The sequence below is a fragment of the Eutrema salsugineum genome, unplaced genomic scaffold, assembly GCF_000478725.1.
Source record: "Eutrema salsugineum unplaced genomic scaffold, Eutsalg1_0 scaffold_6, whole genome shotgun sequence".
In the NCBI taxonomy this organism is placed as follows: domain Eukaryota; kingdom Viridiplantae; phylum Streptophyta; class Magnoliopsida; order Brassicales; family Brassicaceae; genus Eutrema; species Eutrema salsugineum.
The window spans coordinates 4,819,945-4,838,283 of NW_006256547.1; the positions used below are offsets into that span (position 1 = coordinate 4,819,945).

General features: G+C 37.5%; 6 protein-coding genes across 6 annotated transcripts; 1 reads left to right on the forward strand and 5 right to left on the reverse strand.

Annotated features, from left to right (window-relative positions):
• Positions 1-283: 283 nt before the first annotated feature.
• LOC18012333 (60S ribosomal protein L13a-4) lies at positions 284-1,744 on the reverse strand. Its single transcript, XM_006395052.2, has 4 exons — positions 1,384-1,744; positions 957-1,073; positions 781-868; positions 284-560 (listed from the first exon to the last, which is right to left on the reverse strand). Exons 1-4 carry the CDS (start codon positions 1,653-1,655, stop codon positions 417-419), a joined length of 621 nt encoding a protein of 206 aa, XP_006395114.1. The 5' UTR covers positions 1,656-1,744; the 3' UTR covers positions 284-416.
• Positions 1,745-1,968: 224 nt separating this feature from the next.
• Positions 1,969-4,211, reverse strand: LOC18012334 (protein LOW PSII ACCUMULATION 3, chloroplastic). The gene is made up of 9 exons (XM_006395054.2): positions 4,070-4,211; positions 3,560-3,709; positions 3,300-3,347; positions 3,177-3,216; positions 2,970-3,070; positions 2,686-2,878; positions 2,512-2,610; positions 2,262-2,379; positions 1,969-2,181 (listed from the first exon to the last, which is right to left on the reverse strand). Exons 1-9 carry the CDS (start codon positions 4,145-4,147, stop codon positions 2,061-2,063), a joined length of 948 nt encoding a protein of 315 aa, XP_006395116.1. The 5' UTR covers positions 4,148-4,211; the 3' UTR covers positions 1,969-2,060.
• Positions 4,212-4,324: 113 nt separating this feature from the next.
• Positions 4,325-5,842, forward strand: LOC18012474 (cytochrome B5). Its single transcript, XM_006395056.2, has 3 exons — positions 4,325-4,585; positions 5,134-5,200; positions 5,385-5,842. The coding sequence occupies exons 1-3, from the start codon at positions 4,499-4,501 to the stop codon at positions 5,642-5,644; spliced, it is 414 nt and encodes a 137-aa protein (XP_006395118.1). The 5' UTR covers positions 4,325-4,498; the 3' UTR covers positions 5,645-5,842.
• On the reverse strand, positions 5,826-8,520 carry LOC18012213 (BTB/POZ domain-containing protein At5g48800). Its single transcript, XM_024151604.1, has 4 exons — positions 8,087-8,520; positions 7,809-7,875; positions 6,586-7,722; positions 5,826-6,516 (listed from the first exon to the last, which is right to left on the reverse strand). Exons 1-4 carry the CDS (start codon positions 8,188-8,190, stop codon positions 5,971-5,973), a joined length of 1,854 nt encoding a protein of 617 aa, XP_024007372.1. The 5' UTR covers positions 8,191-8,520; the 3' UTR covers positions 5,826-5,970.
• A 3,486-nt stretch (positions 8,521-12,006) lies between these two features.
• LOC18013130 (cyclin-dependent kinase inhibitor 3) lies at positions 12,007-14,173 on the reverse strand. The gene is made up of 3 exons (XM_006395058.2): positions 13,673-14,173; positions 12,440-12,634; positions 12,007-12,357 (listed from the first exon to the last, which is right to left on the reverse strand). Exons 1-3 carry the CDS (start codon positions 14,089-14,091, stop codon positions 12,288-12,290), a joined length of 684 nt encoding a protein of 227 aa, XP_006395120.1. The 5' UTR covers positions 14,092-14,173; the 3' UTR covers positions 12,007-12,287.
• A 1,603-nt stretch (positions 14,174-15,776) lies between these two features.
• Positions 15,777-17,265, reverse strand: LOC18013131 (probable serine/threonine-protein kinase PBL26). The gene is made up of 5 exons (XM_024151250.1): positions 17,154-17,265; positions 16,897-17,063; positions 16,613-16,802; positions 16,144-16,535; positions 15,777-16,052 (listed from the first exon to the last, which is right to left on the reverse strand). Exons 1-5 carry the CDS (start codon positions 17,263-17,265, stop codon positions 15,777-15,779), a joined length of 1,137 nt encoding a protein of 378 aa, XP_024007018.1.
• Positions 17,266-18,339: the final 1,074 nt, after the last annotated feature.

Below are 18,339 nucleotides of genomic sequence, written 5' to 3' on the forward strand. Positions count from 1 at the left end.
GGAAGAAAGAGATTTATGAATGTTCTTCGACGACCACGAGGTTGTCTATGTATAACGATATGCAATTCCAAGATGAGGTTGGGAATCGGATTTTGTTTTTGCAACAAATTGGAAATTTGTGGATCATTTTCCCCTTTTTGCCAACAAATTTCCATATTTTGATCATCTTTCCTTTTTTGCCAACAAAATTCCATATACGTAAATCCTAATAAGTAATACCTTTTAGATTTGGATAGCGCTATTGATGCTTAAATATTTTTATAATTACGAGATTTTGCCACGATAAGGGTAAAAAAAACTTTAGAACTCAAAGATTGAAAATATCAGGACAAAGTGCGATACAAAACCTAAATAAACGTAATAAAGTATTAGGTTGGCTCATAACAAGCAAAGACAAACTAATCATCATGAAACTCTCAATACTTGACAGGTGCAAGAATTTCGAGCTGTGCTCCGAGCTTCTCTTCAGCGACTTTCTCGGCCTTGACTCTAAGTTTGTTAAGTTGCTTCTTTCGCTCGTAAACCACTTGAGATCTCTCCTTTCTCTTCGCCTCCAGCTCCTGTTCATTCGACATTAGTATATCAAACGTCATTCATTACCCACAAAACCTAGCTAGCCAGTAGCTAAAGATTTGTATGCCTGTTACTACTTCCTGTGAACAAAACTTAACAAATTCTAGTAGCTAAAAAAGCTTTCTTTCTATCTTTCTACGAAACCTCAAGTATACAATAGGAAACTGGTACAAGGAATCAATCTAAACTTGTAAAGAGAACACGTACCTTGATGGTGTCATAATGGTTCCACCCGACTTCAGAAGAAAGGCGGCCCAAGAGACAGTATTTGTGACCAGCTTGAAGCCTCAAAACCCTGAAGTACAAAACGATGATTATAATGCAGAAGTAGAAAGTTAAGAAATCAAAAAGAGAAGATTAAAAATAAGAGTAAAAGAACGAACTTGAGAGCATCGGGGATGACCATCCTCTTGATCTTGTCATATGGAGGAGGAACACCTTCAAATACCTTCAAGCGGTCAAGTGCAGCAGCTCCACGCTTTGTTTTGTGTGGAATCATACTGTAATACCAAAAACACACACAAACTTTCACTCAGCTAAGCATCGCTTCAAAAACAACCCTTGCAAGTACTAAATTACATTATGCAATGAATAGAACAACACAATCATCTATCAATCGAAATCAATCCTACACAACCACAAATTAAATGCACACAGAGACCTATCAAAATTAAGAGCAGGAGTATAGCACAAAATGTAATAGCTCACTTTTTACGCAACACAATTCACAGGCAAAAAGATTAGATTTTTCAGAGTAAACGATTCAGGAATTTGAACTAGAGTGAGAGAGAAATCGATTGAGCTACGAACCCGCGAACAGTGCGCCAGAAGATTTTGGAGGGAGCACGAAAGTGGATGGGTCCATGAGAAGGTTTTGTGTTCATACGTTTGCGAAGGAACCTCATGTACTTCATTTTCTGACGGACAAGCCCGCCGGAGAGGCAAATCTCCTCGCACCGCACAATGACAACCTTCTGCCCATTGAGCAGCTCCTTGGCGACGATCGACGCCAAACGCCCCAGCATGTGGTGGCGCGCGTCGACGACCACGCGCTTCGAACATATACCTGATCCTGACACCATTTTTTCCTCCTTCACTGTGCTTTGAGCGCGGCTGACGAATTCCCTCACCAAATTATATTCGAGGAGAGTATTTTCGACCTAGGGCTTTTGTGGGTGAGGGTATTTTCGTCACTTTATTACGCAAGTTCAGTTTTTGATAATGGGCCGAGTCAAGCAATCAGGTGCTCTCCCGCCCAGCGAATATCGGCCCATTCTTGGGTTCCTAAGTTTATGAAGAGCCCTTGACTTCTCTGTATCATCATGTCTAATTTTATCACAAATGCTTCTCCGATTTTTAGCTGCAGACGTAGGAAATTGCTTATAACAATATGGATGATTATAACTCAAAAAACACCATAAATTTCATCAATTTCAACATGTACTTTACAATTTGGATACATGACGAAGTTTCTCAGTACAAGACTCTCAAGCGGAGGCAAGAATGTTTAAAGCAACTTCCTTGAGAGAAGGCATGGTTTCTTGCTGATGAACACAGATGCAACGGTTCCTTGTTCTCCTCAGGACTTGCCATGGACCTGGATAACATCTGATGATTCGAAACACAATAACGATTCAGCTCAAGATCAAGAAACAAGAGAAGGTTGTTTTTTTCTTTTAAGCACAAACCTGAATAGGACACCTCCTTTCTGTCCCTTAAAATTGTGGATGTAGTAGACTGTCTCCATCTTCGGAAGAAGTGTCTCGGTAAGTGCAGCCAGTTTTGGGTAAAAGAACTTTGGATAGTCTTTTGTTTTGTTTTTCTATTAAGGAAACAAGAATTTTCTCACTTGAGTCAGCTTTCTCTTCTGACTCTAAGGTTGTGATGCAAATTGAAAAAGAGTCTACGTTGTTTCATTGATGAGATGAAAAAGGATACACCCTGATCTTATTCGGTCAAGTTCTCCATTGAAGATGATCAGTTTTCGGTCAGTGTTCACAACAGCTTCCTTGTAGAGCTCTTCCACTACGAGCATCTCTGAGTGGCGAAAGAGGAACAGAAATCAAATGTGGATATTGTATACAAGATGATGACGAGGTTTCTAGGACTTACCGTTGACATTAAAATATGGGTATGCGACAAGGAACAGTTCGTCTTCTGTCTTTACTCGATCCGCCATTTTTACTCTCTCAAAGAAACCAAAGTCCTCAAAAAGAGAAGGCTTTGTCAGATAGTCCAACTTAAAGTAAGTTCCTCCAAAGACGGTCTTTTGAGCATATTTGACTTCGTTTGCCTCCGGGAAGAACTGGAAATCATGTTACGCAAATTCTGTTAATAAGGGTTTTGATACAAGTTGAAACTATCGCTGTTTAGATACCAAGAAGAAGAATACATACAATTCTTGTGGTTCGAGCCTTTTCAGGAGATAATAGGCGGTCACAAAACTCGCGTATCATATTTATACTTCCTGTCATTTCTGTGGCTCCTTCTCCATCACCTAACACAAGTAAAATGGAATCAACAAAAAAGGAACAATATCAAATAAGCAAGCGAGAAAAAAAAAGCCTTCACTGAAAAATTCCATAAGATCAAAGGATTCTTACCTGGCACAGATGCAAGACCAGATGTGGGGAACTCAATTTCCTGTAAAAGGGTTCCCATGGATCACGAATAATAACGTGTTTCGTAGATCCATTTAAAACAACCATTGACTGTGCAAAACTCACCATTAACTGTTTCTCGTCCTTCAAAGCCAAATCAACTGCTTGTTTGGCCTGTATTTTTCAAGCACAAAACATCATATCCCCTAATGTTTTAGCTTTACAAAACCAATTTTGCATAGGAATCCTGACATCTATATACTATAGCTACTATATCTACCAGAACACTAATGTCTTCAGAAGGGGAAACTATACAATGAAGTTGAACATCAGTCCATGACTAGATACAGTGACTGTGATACATATCTCATAAGAAAAAAACTTACTTGGTTAAGGAGCTCGAAGTAATCACCCGGAAAAGGTACATTCTCCACAGATGTGTTATACCCTCCAGAAACAGAACACACTATATGCTTGAGATTCCTATTCGTCTTGGTAGCGTCATTGTTCTTCCAATATAAACTAGAAAAAACAGTCTACAAAACCAAAATTGAAACGAGGAAATACAAATCAAAGGTGAATGGATCATTTAAAAAACTCTCAGTGAAAGCATTCGTAGAAAGCTCTAAATGACAGTTTCAACCAAACAGAGAATATTATAAAAAGATGAAGACTAATTCAATTGATTTAGACCCTCAAAGCAAATACTCAAAGCACCAATTAGAACCATTCCAACAAGCCGGCGATTGAAAGCCTAAACTGGGAATCGGAGACAGATAAGAAGATGAAGACTAATTCCAATTGATTTAAAAACCCTAAGAGAAGATTCAGAAACTCAAAGCAATTCATTCAAGGAGATTATTTTAGTGAAAGGACGAGGCAACATAAGTGCTCACTTTAGAGACGAGAGTCCCGGCGAGAGAAGCCGGTGAGACGGTGGTTACGATGGCGAACGACGGTGACATATGGACCATAGAAATTAAACTGTGTCACTGTGTGGAGTGGGGGAATATCGCCCAAATATTTGTGGAGGGAATTGACATAAATAAATTATAAAAAAAAATATTTACAGAAAATATTTAATTAATTTCTGATTAGAGAGTTAATTAAGTAATAAATTTCTGATTAGACTCTGATTTGGTTAGCTAGGCGCCAGATCTCTTAAGCTAGCTATTAGCCAATCAGTTGATCGGACACTTCAACGCAGAGAAGGAAAAAAGCGGTTGGTGAGAGTCCAAATTCAGATTCCAAATATAATTAAAAAAAAAAAAAGAAGATTCTTGCTCCACCCCCAAAGGCCAAAACACATTTCAGATCAATCGGAGATGGGCGGAGATGGCAAAGTTTTCACCTTGGCCGAGGTTTCTCAGCACAGTAGCACCCAAGATTGTTGGATCGTCATCGACGGCAAGGTCCTTTTACTCTCTCTCTCTCTCTCTCACTTTGATCAAAATTCTGATTCGATTTTTCCGTCTTTTCCTTAGTTTCGCTGCTGGCTATTTCTTCGCGCATAGATCCTTGAGCTTTTTTGCTTATAGTATCCTTCTCCTTGCCTGATCCGATCTTGCATCTGTTTTGAGTTTTGCATCTCCGCCCCCATTGTTTGCTTCTTTCGCCTGTAACGTAGATCTGATCTACTTTCCGTGATTTATGTCTGTTTGTTTAGTCTAAATCTAAATCACTGGTAATTTGGCTCCGTTTGCTAAAAATCGTACTCTTCGTAGACTCTTATTTGAATTCGACATTTTGGTGCTGGCTAAGAAACTGGTCCATGTTCGTTTGATCTCGGGTCTGTAGATTAGCATCCAGTGACTTTTTCCTATGAAAAGTTGAAAACCACTTAATTTCTATGACTCTGATTGTGTGGAATTAGGGAAGATAGTAGGATAGATCCTTGGTATATATGTATGGAAGTTTACAGTTTTTAATATATGTTTTTCGTTTTGATGGTACTATGTAGGTCTATGATGTGACAAAGTTCTTGGACGATCATCCTGGTGGTGACGAGGTGATCTTGACTTCTACAGGTAACACAGATATCACTTGATTATTATGTCTTTCAAACTCTTACAGATCTTTCTTGGTTTGTTACTTAATGTTTTTCACAGTTTATCGTTAGACGGAGAAACTACTTAGTCATATACCTTTGCTTTGGGTCTTAGTAATGAGCTAGTTCCTGACAACACAATGTGTTGGTTTTTCACTTTTCAGGGAAAGATGCAACAGATGATTTTGAGGATGTCGGACACAGTTCTACTGCAAAAGCCATGCTAGATGAGTACTATGTGGGTGATATTGACTCAGCCACTGTCCCAGCTAAAACCAAGTTTACTCCTCCTCCAAAGCAGACCGAGTCTAACCAGAACAAGAGCTCCGATTTTGTCATTAAGATCCTTCAGTTCCTTGTTCCTCTTCTAATCTTAGGCTTGGCTCTTGGTATCCGTTCTTACACCAAGACTCCTTCTTCTTGAGGACTCTATTGGTGCTTTTGAGTGTTTGCCTCTGTACTACGTTGGGTACACTCTTTGCCTTTATCTCTGCCTGTCTTGTAAGACATCAGATATTATATTCTCTTTTGCAATCAAGTGGATCTGTGGTGTGAGAGAACTTTTGATCTCAAATCATCTACCTTTGTTTCTTATATCAATCAAATCCATTTACAAGGTCGATAATTGAAAATATCAACTCACTCGCAGACTAGTATATCAAGTCTTGTCTTAGCACTCACTTAAAAAACAGCAATAGGTAAGAGAAAAGAAGAAAGAAAATGATAAAACTGGTGAAACTTTAAACTGAGCTAATCGGTGCTTGCACAAGTTCTATCCATCACCTTTGAATCTGTTCTGAAAGACTGCTTTGATGGAGAGCTTGATCCTCTTGAAGAACTATGCCCGAAGAAGCTAAGTTTCCCCATTTTCTTTGAGAAACTGCTCATGAATTTGCGCGAGTGAGACCTATGCATATCTCTCTTCATACAGATATGCTCCTTCTCTAAATCGTTAAGCCTCATTCTCAACCTAGCTAACTCGAGTTTCAGTTCCCGGTTTTCTCTTCTCAGAGACGCATAGTTGTCTTTGGGCGACATTGCTGCGCTGAGAGCTCCACTGTTTATTCTCCATGACTGTTGCTGCTGGTGCTGCTTTGGCTTTGCCTCTTCGTCTGAGTAAGAAGAACACAAAGAGCTTCTAAGTTTCAGTTGCTCAAAGTAGAGAACTTGAACTATGGATTGCAGAGGAAGCCGCTCGTTTTGAGCAGCGTGTGCTCCAGCCTCTTGTGAGAGTTTCTGGAAGTCAATAAGTTTTGACAGCTTCTTCTTATCTGAATCTGATAACCCTTGATGCACCTGAGAGCATAATCCGAACATAAGTATCAACAAGACAAGAATAGTAAAACATTTCTTGAAGCATGTTACCTTAAGATAAAGATCAATGGCGCGATATAAGCCATCATGAAGGGTGCGAGCATGAAGAGGTAAGGCTTCTGCAATGAGCAAGAATTTGGCAAGGTCAAGGTTAGCATCAGGAGCAATCTCAGCAAGATAACTGTCTACAAGCTTTGCAACTTTAAACATGGCGCTTTGTGAAGGCGAATGTGGACTATCACATTCAAACACAGACTCTTCATCCTCGCTATCATCTCCTCCTTGTTGTGAGAAATTCACCAAGATTCTATGAACCGTGTCAATTTCGAACAAAGTGTCTCCTGCATGACGAAAAGACGGTATCAATAGATCGTCTAGAGTCGCCATATCAAGCTGAGAACCTATCCTCCTCTCTAGATCAAGCCTAGAGGAAACTGAAGTATCAAGCATCACTGCTCTTCTCAGTAACCCGAAGAGAAAACTTATGGGAACCACGAGTTTTTCAACAGGCAAAAGAGCAACAATTGTCTCAACGATGGTTTGTTCATGTTCATGATGTCCGGTCTCGGATCTTCTTGTCAGTTCTCTCTCGGCGTAACTCACCAAAGAAGCTCCTATACTCTCTGGACGCACGCCACGGCACTTCATTGCATTCATCACTCTCTGATAAAAATCAATCCTAAGAACCGAAAGATCTTCAATCCACCAATCTCCTCCATCGCTGCTCTTCGCTTGCCTGCTCATGTGAAGTCTACCTGAGCTACTATACTCCAACCGTGAGAAGCTCGAAGCGATCTGCTCGGCGCAGGCCTTTGAGGCAATGGCATCGATGCATCTGCTTATGATATTGAGTTCGTCTGCAAGTGGGAGAAGATTCTCTGATTGTTTCAAGACTTCAACACACATCTCAAGGTTCTTGCATACAATGCTCTCCAAATACTCCTCTGTTCTTGAAGCCAAATTGTCTTTGGAATACTCTTCTGTCATCTCGAGGTAATCAGAGACGCAAAAGAGCTGCGCAACGTTTGATGAAGTGATCTCAAAGTTAATTCCATAGCAGAATTTGGCTGCTAATTCGAATATCTCTGCTCCTCCTGGGAGATTGAGAAGCTCCACTTTGGAGATATCTGAATCTCTGTGTTCTGCAACGATTCTCCGGATTCTTCCACTTCTAGAGACTAAAGGGAACTGAGAAAAGGAGAATCAAACATTTCTTCAATAAAATCCATAGATTAAGAAAGAAGGAATTGTTATGTTTCTAAGTATGATAATACCTTATGCAGAGCAAAGTTTCCTCCGTTTACTTCTATGGTTATATCACTTGGAACGTCTCGAAAGATCCTGAAAAGTTGCAGGAAAGAACATCATTGACCAAGAATTGTATTTATGCGAGCGAGTAAGATTGAGACAGAGCCATATAAAGACAATATGTAGTCCAAAACAGAGAATCGGAAATCAGACAAACCGCAAGAGAAACTTGAAGGTTTCACTTTGGTATCAAAACTGATCAAGAGAAATGCAGTGAAATTAAAACAGAGAGAACAGAACATACCATTCACTACAGCTTTGTCGGGAAGATTTAGCAAGCGAGAGCTTCTGGTGATGATGGAGATGTTGATGATGCTGTAGCAGAAGATGCTGATGATGCTTGTCCATGAAGCAGAATTATGTTCAAGAACAAGAAAAGAAGAACCGAATCAAGTGGAGTAGTTTGGTGATGGTTGTTTTTTTCACTGGCAACTTCCAAAACCACAGAGAGAGATGGTAAAATGGTAGTGTTGAATAAGCATTAATCATAACATCTGGTAATGTTTGTTCAAAATCCAAAGTTTTTGTCTTTGTCATTAGTTGGGTCCCTTTTTGTGTCCCTCCTTATTTTTTTTTCTCCTTTTTATTTCTCCCTCTTTTGAATTTCAAGAGCAGGCCTTTTTCAAACAACATTGTCAAACGCTAATTAGCCCCGTTTTCTTTGGGATATCAAAAAGATCCTACTGCAAAGTTGGAATAGAAATCTGTTTATGAGATGAGCAAAAAGGAGGAAAATTACTGATAAAGGTGTGAGAAAAAAAGTGAAAAAGGGTCAAAAGGCTTACAGTTAAAGGAAAAATGATTTGAGAGTGGGAAAAGTTAAAGCGGAAACAAAAAGGAGTGTTAATTTTCGAAATTCATTACATTCTTGAAACCTTTCTTGGTTTTGCTAATAGAAATGATGACAAGAAACATATATGTTAAACTATATAGTGTGTTAAAATGTTTTATGAAGCTAATTATTTTACATCAAAACATCAAGAAAGCTAGATGAGTCCGACCATTTTACTTCTACCCCAAAGCATCATCTAGATTTTCATGAAGCCTCCTCTCACAAGAAATGATCTATAGACCTGCCACCAACTATCTGATTCTAAGTCCTCCTCGTTGAGCTTATTCTTATCAAGCTTCTTCATGCAGGTTAACTCTATTATATATGATTTAAAATTATAGTAGTGCAAAACGCAACAACTGTCCCCCAAATATCACATCTCATGATATTTATTCATGGTGAAAGTTTTTAACATAGGTAAGTAGATTTTCTTTCACATACACATATATATAAACCTTTCCACACAATGTCTCCATAATTATTGTAATCTCTTCGAGACAATGTTTGAAATCATAAATCTCGTCTTAGTTCTTAACTGCTATTGTAAATCAATTAATCATAGATTTAATATTTCGAAAAGAAAAGACATGCTATTAAAGTCACACTCACCCCTCTATAGTAAGTAACGATATATTTATTCTAAATCAGACAAATTTAGAGTTTGTTGGCTGGGTTGTGTTGCATCTTGCGTGTGATGTCGATTAGTGTTATTGCTTGAATCAAGTAGGGCCCTAATCACGTTCTTCATTACTTCTTTCACATTCATATGCTTATTAATTAAATCGAAATACATTTTCTAAATCCTTAATGCAGAAACATGTTCACATACGGAAAATATTGTTTTTGACACCTAATGTTTTCGAAAATTGTGATAACGCTGATATCATTTCAACAGCTAAACTATACTTGTCGAGTTGTTAAGATTGTCATTATGTTCGTTGTTCGTCTATCCTAACATAAAAATTACTCCTAGAAATTAAAACAATCAAGTTTAACTGCCATGATTGCGTATACTTAACCTAATGACTTTTCCATAGTTTATTGAGCATCACAATATTACCACTTCAATTATAAGCTATATTTTCTATGTTTTCATCAAATTTCTTACCATGTAATCTCTTAAGTTTTTTTTTGTTTTGTTTCTTGGGGGAAAAAAGAGTTAACCGATGATGGGTGGGTCAAGAGAGGGCTAAATAAAGGGTGGATAATATTATAAATTACTAATAGCAAAAGCAAAAGCAAAGAATGCGGAGATGATTATGTGAGAATGATGTCTTCTTCACATCCATTATTACTTTTCGATTTTGATTAGTGCTTTTAGATGTAAACAAAAGCATTATCTTTTTGAGTATACCTACTAACCAAGTCAAAGCTTTCTTAAGCCCACTCCTTTATATTTTTCTTCCGAAATATATTTCAAAAAAACATTGAAAGACATGTTTTCAAACAAAAAAAAAACATTGAAAGACATGTTTCAACTTTTTCATATACATAATTAAATTATAACATACAACAAATCTGAAATTATGGGAATTATTGATTCCTCCCGGTGATTATGGGAATTTGAAAAGAATATAAAAGAAATAAAATTGGAAATGGAAGATTTTGGCAAAGAAAACAAAAATATATGAGGTGAAAAAAAAAATGAAAAAAACAATAAAACATGAAACGAAAGGAGATCCTTTATGAACGCATCATCTGTCTGCTAGCACGCGCTTTGATTACTTCGTGCATTTAACGCTTTGATCATCATTATTGTTTTGTTGTTTGGTCTCTCTCCCGGACCTGTCCTATAAAAAAGTCTTTTTTCCTCTGGTGGGTTAACACATAAGATAAGTCATACAAACAAGCATCCAATGCAACAAATATTTTCTTTAAGAAAATAAGTAAATTGATCATTTGGACCGGCCTTATTCGCCAAGCTCAAAGCTTAGCCCAACCCAACTTTTTTTTCTTTTTCTGATTAATGGCTTTTTTTTTTTGGCAAGTTCGAATTATATTCGAGCTATTTTTCTAAACCGAATAAAATACATAGCGACGTAGTCCCAGTCTAATTTACACGGGAAACATCTCCAACAGATTCATCTACTGTATTCATAAGAATATTAACTTTATTGAAGGATAAAAAACACTCAGGAAACCATTATGTAGGTATTTTCATGAAATTTTAAACTTATGAAAAGAAAACCGCAATACGTGATGGTTATTGTAATAGAACCTGTATTTTTAGCGGGTATAAACTCATATCTTTATCCTTAATACGGTCTCTGGCTCACATTGGCAGGTCAATGGGTAGTGTTGAATGCGAGAAAAAACTATTTAAAAAAAAAACTCATTGATTTTGAAGGATGAAGGCAGAGAGCGAACGAGAGTTTTGAGAAGAAGAAACGAAAAGACAAAAAGGCTTTCGTAGTCAGTGCTCCTTTTCTTTTTTGGCATTTTTCTACCAAATAGTAGAGTCAAACAAAGCCATTGAACAAGCTGAAGAGATGACGTAAGCGAATCTAATTGTCCCTTAATATGATTCCCTAATAGTCAGCGAGCCCGTGATCAAACACCACCCCGTGTGTATACATCACCATATATTTCTAACGTGTATGTACTCTGTATGTATGATAATATGTGTAACGTTTCATGCATTCACTTTCAATCTCATTCACTTTTTTCACTTCAAGTGATTAAAGAAAACAAAGAACAATGATTGGTTTCGAGATAAGGTTTCACAGTTTCATCACATGGTGCTGTCCAATTTCCGAGAGAGACGTTAAAAAGTTAAAAATACAAAAACAACAACATAGATCTTCTCAATGAACACTGTAAATATATTTGCTGTCTCATCTTTTGTCTCTTTCTGTTAAAGCTGTTGTAATAATTAGAAAAAATGTCTCTCGATTCAAACACTCTTCTGTCTTTTCTAGTTGCCACAAAATCACCCTTTTAATTCCCCTTGATTCATTTTTGCAACTCACTTCTTCTTCTTAGGCTTTTCATAATTCAAAAAGCTCGATATTACATTACAATTTGATAAAAATACAAATGAACCAGTGTATATAACCGCAAATTATTCACACACACGCGCACACACATTCACGTACTGTAGATCCTGCGTCAGAATTATGTCAAGAAGAAAAGAAAAAAAAGAGGGACCAATCTGTGTGTAGTTGAACGAAGAGGATATGATTCAGATTTCAGAGGAAGACTCACCAACCAAGTTCACACGTGAACACTCTCAACGGGTTTCTTCTGCCATTAAAAGTCTACATCTGAATCATTTTCTCACTATATGCCAAGCTTAAACATGCTTACACACATCCACATCAATCATCATCACCATTCACCACATACACGTTGCTTTGAATAAACATGAGAGAAAAAAAAAAAGACTTGACAGAAACAAATGAGCAAAGAAATTCACTAAGGCATCTAAATCCTCAAAGAGATTGGTACAAATGGTGTGAGGTTCAAGGTCCCTAAACTACTTTCCGACTTGTTCTCGAACCACATTATTAATTAAGATTACACTCCTGCTTAAGGATTTTGATGTTCGGTTAGTCTGTTAATTCATCACATTCTTACTTCACACCATATCGTTGGAGCTTGCTTTCTTTGAAGTTCATGGATTGACTTGTACCCACTCGTAGCGTCCAGTGAGGGGCATATCATGCACAATGTCGAAGTTGTACCTGAAGATTTTTGAAACACATGAGTGTTCATCCTCTCATAATGCAGCAAGACAAAACAAACCCAAAATAGAGACGTGCTTACTTCTCCATGAATAGCCTCTGCTGTTGCTGCTCTGCATAGGCAAAGAACTCCTCCAGTTCACTAGTGGTTGGGACCATGCTATCTCGGTCCCTTGTGTAATCTTTGGTTGCTGTGCGCATCGACTTTGTGCTAGATCCTGGTGTAACAATGATCTCCAGATCCTCGACAACGTTACAAGGCGTGTTCTCCCTTGTGCTGAAGAAAAATCATTAGAAACTTTTATCACCATGAAGACACTAAATCAAGAATCAAACCAAAATTAAACATCCAGAGAAAAAAAAGACTTGATTTTAAGTAAAAAACAAAAGCTAGACTATGTGAATATATGGTCCCATGCGATACGCTATGCAATAAATAACAAAGAGAAGGAAAACCCATTGTCCTCTACTGGGAGAGGTTACCCAAAAAACAGAGAATCCTACAAAAGTATTCCCCAAGTATGCAAAAACCACTAGGTCCCATGAACATGACACCACATTACTTGGTACTTGCATAACACTTATGAGGAAAGTCCCAATTTTCATATGATCTTACATATTAAAAGCTTCTGACCTCTATACATCAACCACTTTTGTATAAACGAAAACCATGACAGTGAATGTCTCAAAGATCAATTCCCAGAATTGTATCCCAAAATGCATATATCACCTCCAATGCCATTAGCCCATTAACGAGGGGACCCAAAAGATAACATCAACCATTTTAAACAAATCTGCACAAAATGGATCCTAATTTCACCTACTTAGGAAGCTGAACAAAATTAGTTACAAAAATGATATATGTAAGAAAAAAAATATAGCTTTTGTTACATTGATAACCTCTGCAATGAGGTACACATATGGGACATACATCAATAACTCTGAAATATCTAATCTAACACCAAAAGAGACAGATGGTGAGCAGTAATAATAACGTCAGTAGAGTAAAGTCGTAAACAAAACTACACCAATAAGGTAAACGTGAGGGAAAAAAATACATTTTTAAAGTTGTACTAAAGCTATTTTTATCCTTAGAACAAAAAAAAAACAGTTGATTTGAGCAAACAACAAAAGTTGCAGAGAAGCCTAACGCTCTTCACATTTTGAGCAAAAAAGTAAAAAATATGAAGCAAAAAATCATTCTCATTCATCTTTCTATTGAGGGGTATTCATCTAAAGCCAGAATATTTTCACTAGACTCAGTCAAATTTCACCGAATTGGTAATAAAAAAAGCTAGGGCACAAAAAGACGAACCTGTGTCTTGATTCAAAATCGAGACTGTTCTCTCCACAAAAAGCTTCTGCACTCACAGAGTTGCCAAAACAGTCATCTCCGTTGCAGCTCCGAGCTACAGGAACCGAACCCGAAGCGGCAGTGTTCGAATTAACCGAGTCAACTTGAGCACTCGAACCAGACTCTTTAATTCCCGATTTATGGGGTCTCGGCGGCTGCTTCGGTTCGGCTAGCGACGGTGGTTTCTCGAGACGGCGGCTACGAAGCTGGAGATAGCAAGAAGAGTCGGCTGCTAAAGCGGAATCAGAGGCGGAGGAGTTAAGCCTCTTCAAGGCTAGGGTTTTAGCGGCCCTGGTGCGAACACCCAAAGAAGTTGGCTCGGTGATCTCCGTGGCGCCGATATCGCTCGTAATCTTCGATTTCTTCATGTATTTCCCCATTTTCGGAGCTCAATTTTAGCGAGACGCAAGGCTTAGCTCGAAAGCGGAAAGAGAAAAATGGGAGGGAAAATCTTCAAGGGAGGGAGAAGAGGAGGGAAGGGAGAAAACAATTAGCTTTTTAGAGTTTTGTTGGGTTATTAAAATAAAGAAAAGGAACTTCTTCCTTTTATTTTATATAAAACCCCACACTTATTATTTATTTATTCTATTAAGCCCCACAAATTCATCATTATTATTTATTCTATTAAGCCCCACAAATTCATCATTATTATTCTTCAATACCTTGTCTAGTATCCACCTTTGTCCGGGAAACAAGCATATTAATAGTTTATTTTCACTTGTACTTTCCGTAAGTAATTTGGTAAATACTAAATAGCATTTGTAAGTTGTATTTGTTTTTAAAGTAAAGTAAGACATTTATATATCACGGTTGGATAGTTTCACTTTTGAGCTGACACACAAACTTTCTTATTATATCACGGTTGTTTTATCTCTGAATTGATATAAACAAACGGTTGTATCACAGTTGACAGAACTTATGTGTGTACATTGTTAACTAAGCGTTAACAAAATATCGATGTATATTGTTCACGATTTCTGAGTTGAAGTTATCGAACATTTATCAGAAACTTCCTCAGATATTTGGAAGCTTTCACGTTTTCATAACAAAATAAAAAGTACACACAACGAAAAAAATTTAGATAATATATAGGCTTAGGTATGGTTATATGATTCAAGGACCTAAAACAATGATACGAATTAAGGAGTTTAAACCCAATCTACTATCCGCAAGTGAGCTGTTAAAGTAAAGAATACTTGGAAAAATACCTCTTGTGTTATTAGATCCGCTTGGTCAAAACATTAATGTATAAATGAGTAATTCTCAATCAGCAATAAGCTAATATATTTGCATATCTCATATCAATATGTGCATGAATTTCTTAACTCTTGCCATGAAACCTCTCATCAACATTTATGGAAAATGTTATTGACAAGATGGTGTATGCAGGCCCGCCTCAATTATTGACTAGATACATAGTGTACACTTCAAAGGCCAATGTGTACTATGTATTTAGAGCTTTTTAAATTGATTTAGAGCTGTGAATTTGTGATGCATTATCAATTCCAAAAAAAAAAAAAAATTGTTATGCATTAACTTCTAGGGCTTAGTCGATGCATGTTTTTATTATTCTATAATTTTTTTTGCTTAATTTTTTTATTTTAGTCATAAAATTACATGGAACTAACTCGACGAGCTACTACTACGTATAATGCAATTCATGGTTCAACTTCAACGATTTAAAGATTAGTAGTTGTGCCAAATATTTTGAGATTTTAAGAGAAAAGTTGGAGAAGGAGAAAACAATTGTTCTTAAGTTGGTGCTCCGAGTTTTAGGGTGGATATTAGCCAGCCACTGTCCTAAAACCCACTCAATATACACTAGACTAAGACCAAAAAGAAATACGTCCTAAGGAAGTTGATATGCTAAATACAGTAATAGTTATTTCTTAATTACCATCGCTACGACCATGTCATATAGGTGGTCTATACTAGCGTCATTCTTGTGTTTGCAAACGACAAAAACCAAAAACTACCATCGCTACTGAAGTGAAAGAAAGAAAAAATCAAGAGGCACTTGGGTTACGGGAAATGCAATGTAGAAGCACCACCCCAGTCCATGGCCTCAGCCACCGTCCCGCTCCTTCTCTGCCACCTCCACGTTCTCTACGACATCATTGAGATTTTCCCGAGCTACATTTTCAGAGCAGTCTTTAGCGGTTCCCAAAAAACCTAGTGCCGTTACAACATCACTCATTAGTGGTCTGATCGAGTCTTCCTCCTGCAGACACATGTCGGCTACTGCCACCGCTTGATTCAATGATTTCTCCGGGAACTCTCTCTCCATACTTGGATCCGCTAATTCCGAGAATCTGCTCGGTTCCTTGAATACAGATTGTGCCTAAACATAGGATAATAACATAAACTTTCTACTCAAGAAACCAACTATAGTTAATTCGTATTTTAATCAAGGTCAGGGATCAGATCCTCACCCAAGTCACTAGATTTTGTTCGTCTTTGGGTCTGGTTGTATCGATCACTCTTCGTCCTGTAATCAACTCTAACAGCACAACTCCAAAGCTGTAAACATCAGATTTTGTGGTTAACTGGCCGGTTCTTTGATACTCAGGAGCGCAATATCCATAAGTTCCCATTACTCTGGAAGACACGTGCTGTTTGTCTCCCACAGGACCAAGCTTCGCTAGCCCAAAATCTGATAGCTTGGCGTTGAAGTCACTGTCCAGAAGGATGTTAGCTGCCTTCATATCTCTGTATATCACCGGAGGATCTGCCTTGTCGTGCAAGTATTCTAAGCCCTTGGCCGTTCCTAGTGCGATTCTCATTCTCGAGTTCCACTCCAATGGGTCTTGATCCGGCGTTAGATCTGAAGCACATTCCAAGAAATGAGTATTCTTTAAATAGATTGTTCTGGAGATGAAAATTTTAATTTTGGTAACAGACCGAGGAGATGATCTTCGAGTGAGCCACGAGGCATGTAGTCATAGACGAGAAGTCTCTGATCTCCATCAGCACAGTAGCCAACGAGATTAACTAGATGCTTATTATGTAGAAGACTCAACATCAATACCTCTACGATGAACTCTCTGTTCCCTTGCAATCCGTCTCGGTCTAATTGCTTCACAGCCACAATCTGAAATCCGAAAACCAGAAACCTTGTACTACAAGCTTTGCAGGAATGCCTAGTCAATTAAACCCTAGAAAGAATTTTTACTTAGTTTAGTTACCTGCCCGGTTTTCTCGAGTTTTCCCTTGTAAACCCTACCAAAACCGCCTTCACCGATCAAACATTCTTGCCTGAAGTTGTTGGTAGCAGTTGCTAGCTCCCTGAAGGTGAATGTTAGAGCCGCGATTTTGTTTGTATCAATGTTCTTGCTCTCTTCCTTTCCAGTCTCTAGTTGCATAACATTATCGGTAAGAAGAGGATCCGAGTTGTTATTTAAACCTAAGAAAGCTGAATCTGGAAATAAGAATACAAGCTTACCGGAGTGTGCTTTTTGTGGCTTTTTGTCTTCTAATTCACCATTCCTTTGGCAGATGCTATTTCTCGTAACTTTCTTCTTCTCGTAGAAATAAAAACAAGAAAAGCAATTCATTTCTTTCTATCTTACCTCCTAAAAAACATATAGGAAAGAGTTTCAACTAAAACCGCAATTTCCAATCAAATTGGTTTTTCTTCATTTGCAAAAGCATATAGAAGAAGAATTCAATCGAACTCCTATCAACGACAGTAAAATTTCAAAACATTTCCAGATTGACTTTACATTGAAGCAGAATGAAACCTTTTTTACTCATTTCCCAAGAAACCCGTAGGGTTCTTTTTTTTTCTACCAAGATCTACAGAAAACCAAGATTTATTTGACCCCAAGGCAAAAAAAGAGCCCGAGAAAGTTGGAAGGGATATTAAACGAGATTGAGGACAGCACTGCATTAATATAATCTCTACTTTTCTTTATCTCTTTTTGTCAAATTAAGTTTTTAAATAATGACAACAAATATGACTATATGTCATTGCTCGAATATCTTTTATAGTAATGTTAGATCAAAATAGTTGGTCCGGAAAAAATACTTTTTTTATTTGAGAATCCTTTTTTAGGCATTTTTCAAGTGGTGATCTTCTTTACACCAACTGCGACTTATGCATCGTTCTCGAACTTCTTTTGTTTTCGAATTATATATTACTTTGACTTTCTATTTTTGTTCAAAACTGAAAACAAGCTGTGACATGGAGATCATTAAGTGTATAAACTATATACAACAAAAAAGGATTTGACGTGTTCTTTGCCGTGTCTTAACGTGACACGAACTATTATATGTTTTAAAATTCGAGTGTCCTCAAAGTATTAAATTGTTTTTAAGAAAAGCCAACCATTTCATAGAAATAATATAAGTAGACACTAGACAGCAGGATGGCTCGATTGATAGGTGATGAGATTTTTGTGAATTTTTTATTAGATTAAAAAAGTTAACTGAAGGTTTTCAGAATAATGGAACGATTTGTTACGCCACTGCACGATCCGCCAATCTTGATATTCATCCAGGACTTGTAAAAGTACTTACAACACTCCACATGATCGACATTGATTGATGCTTTTTCAAATACTTCAGAAATATGTTCTAATACTCCAGAAAACACTGGAGAAATGGATTTAGTCTAGTGAATCGTCAAT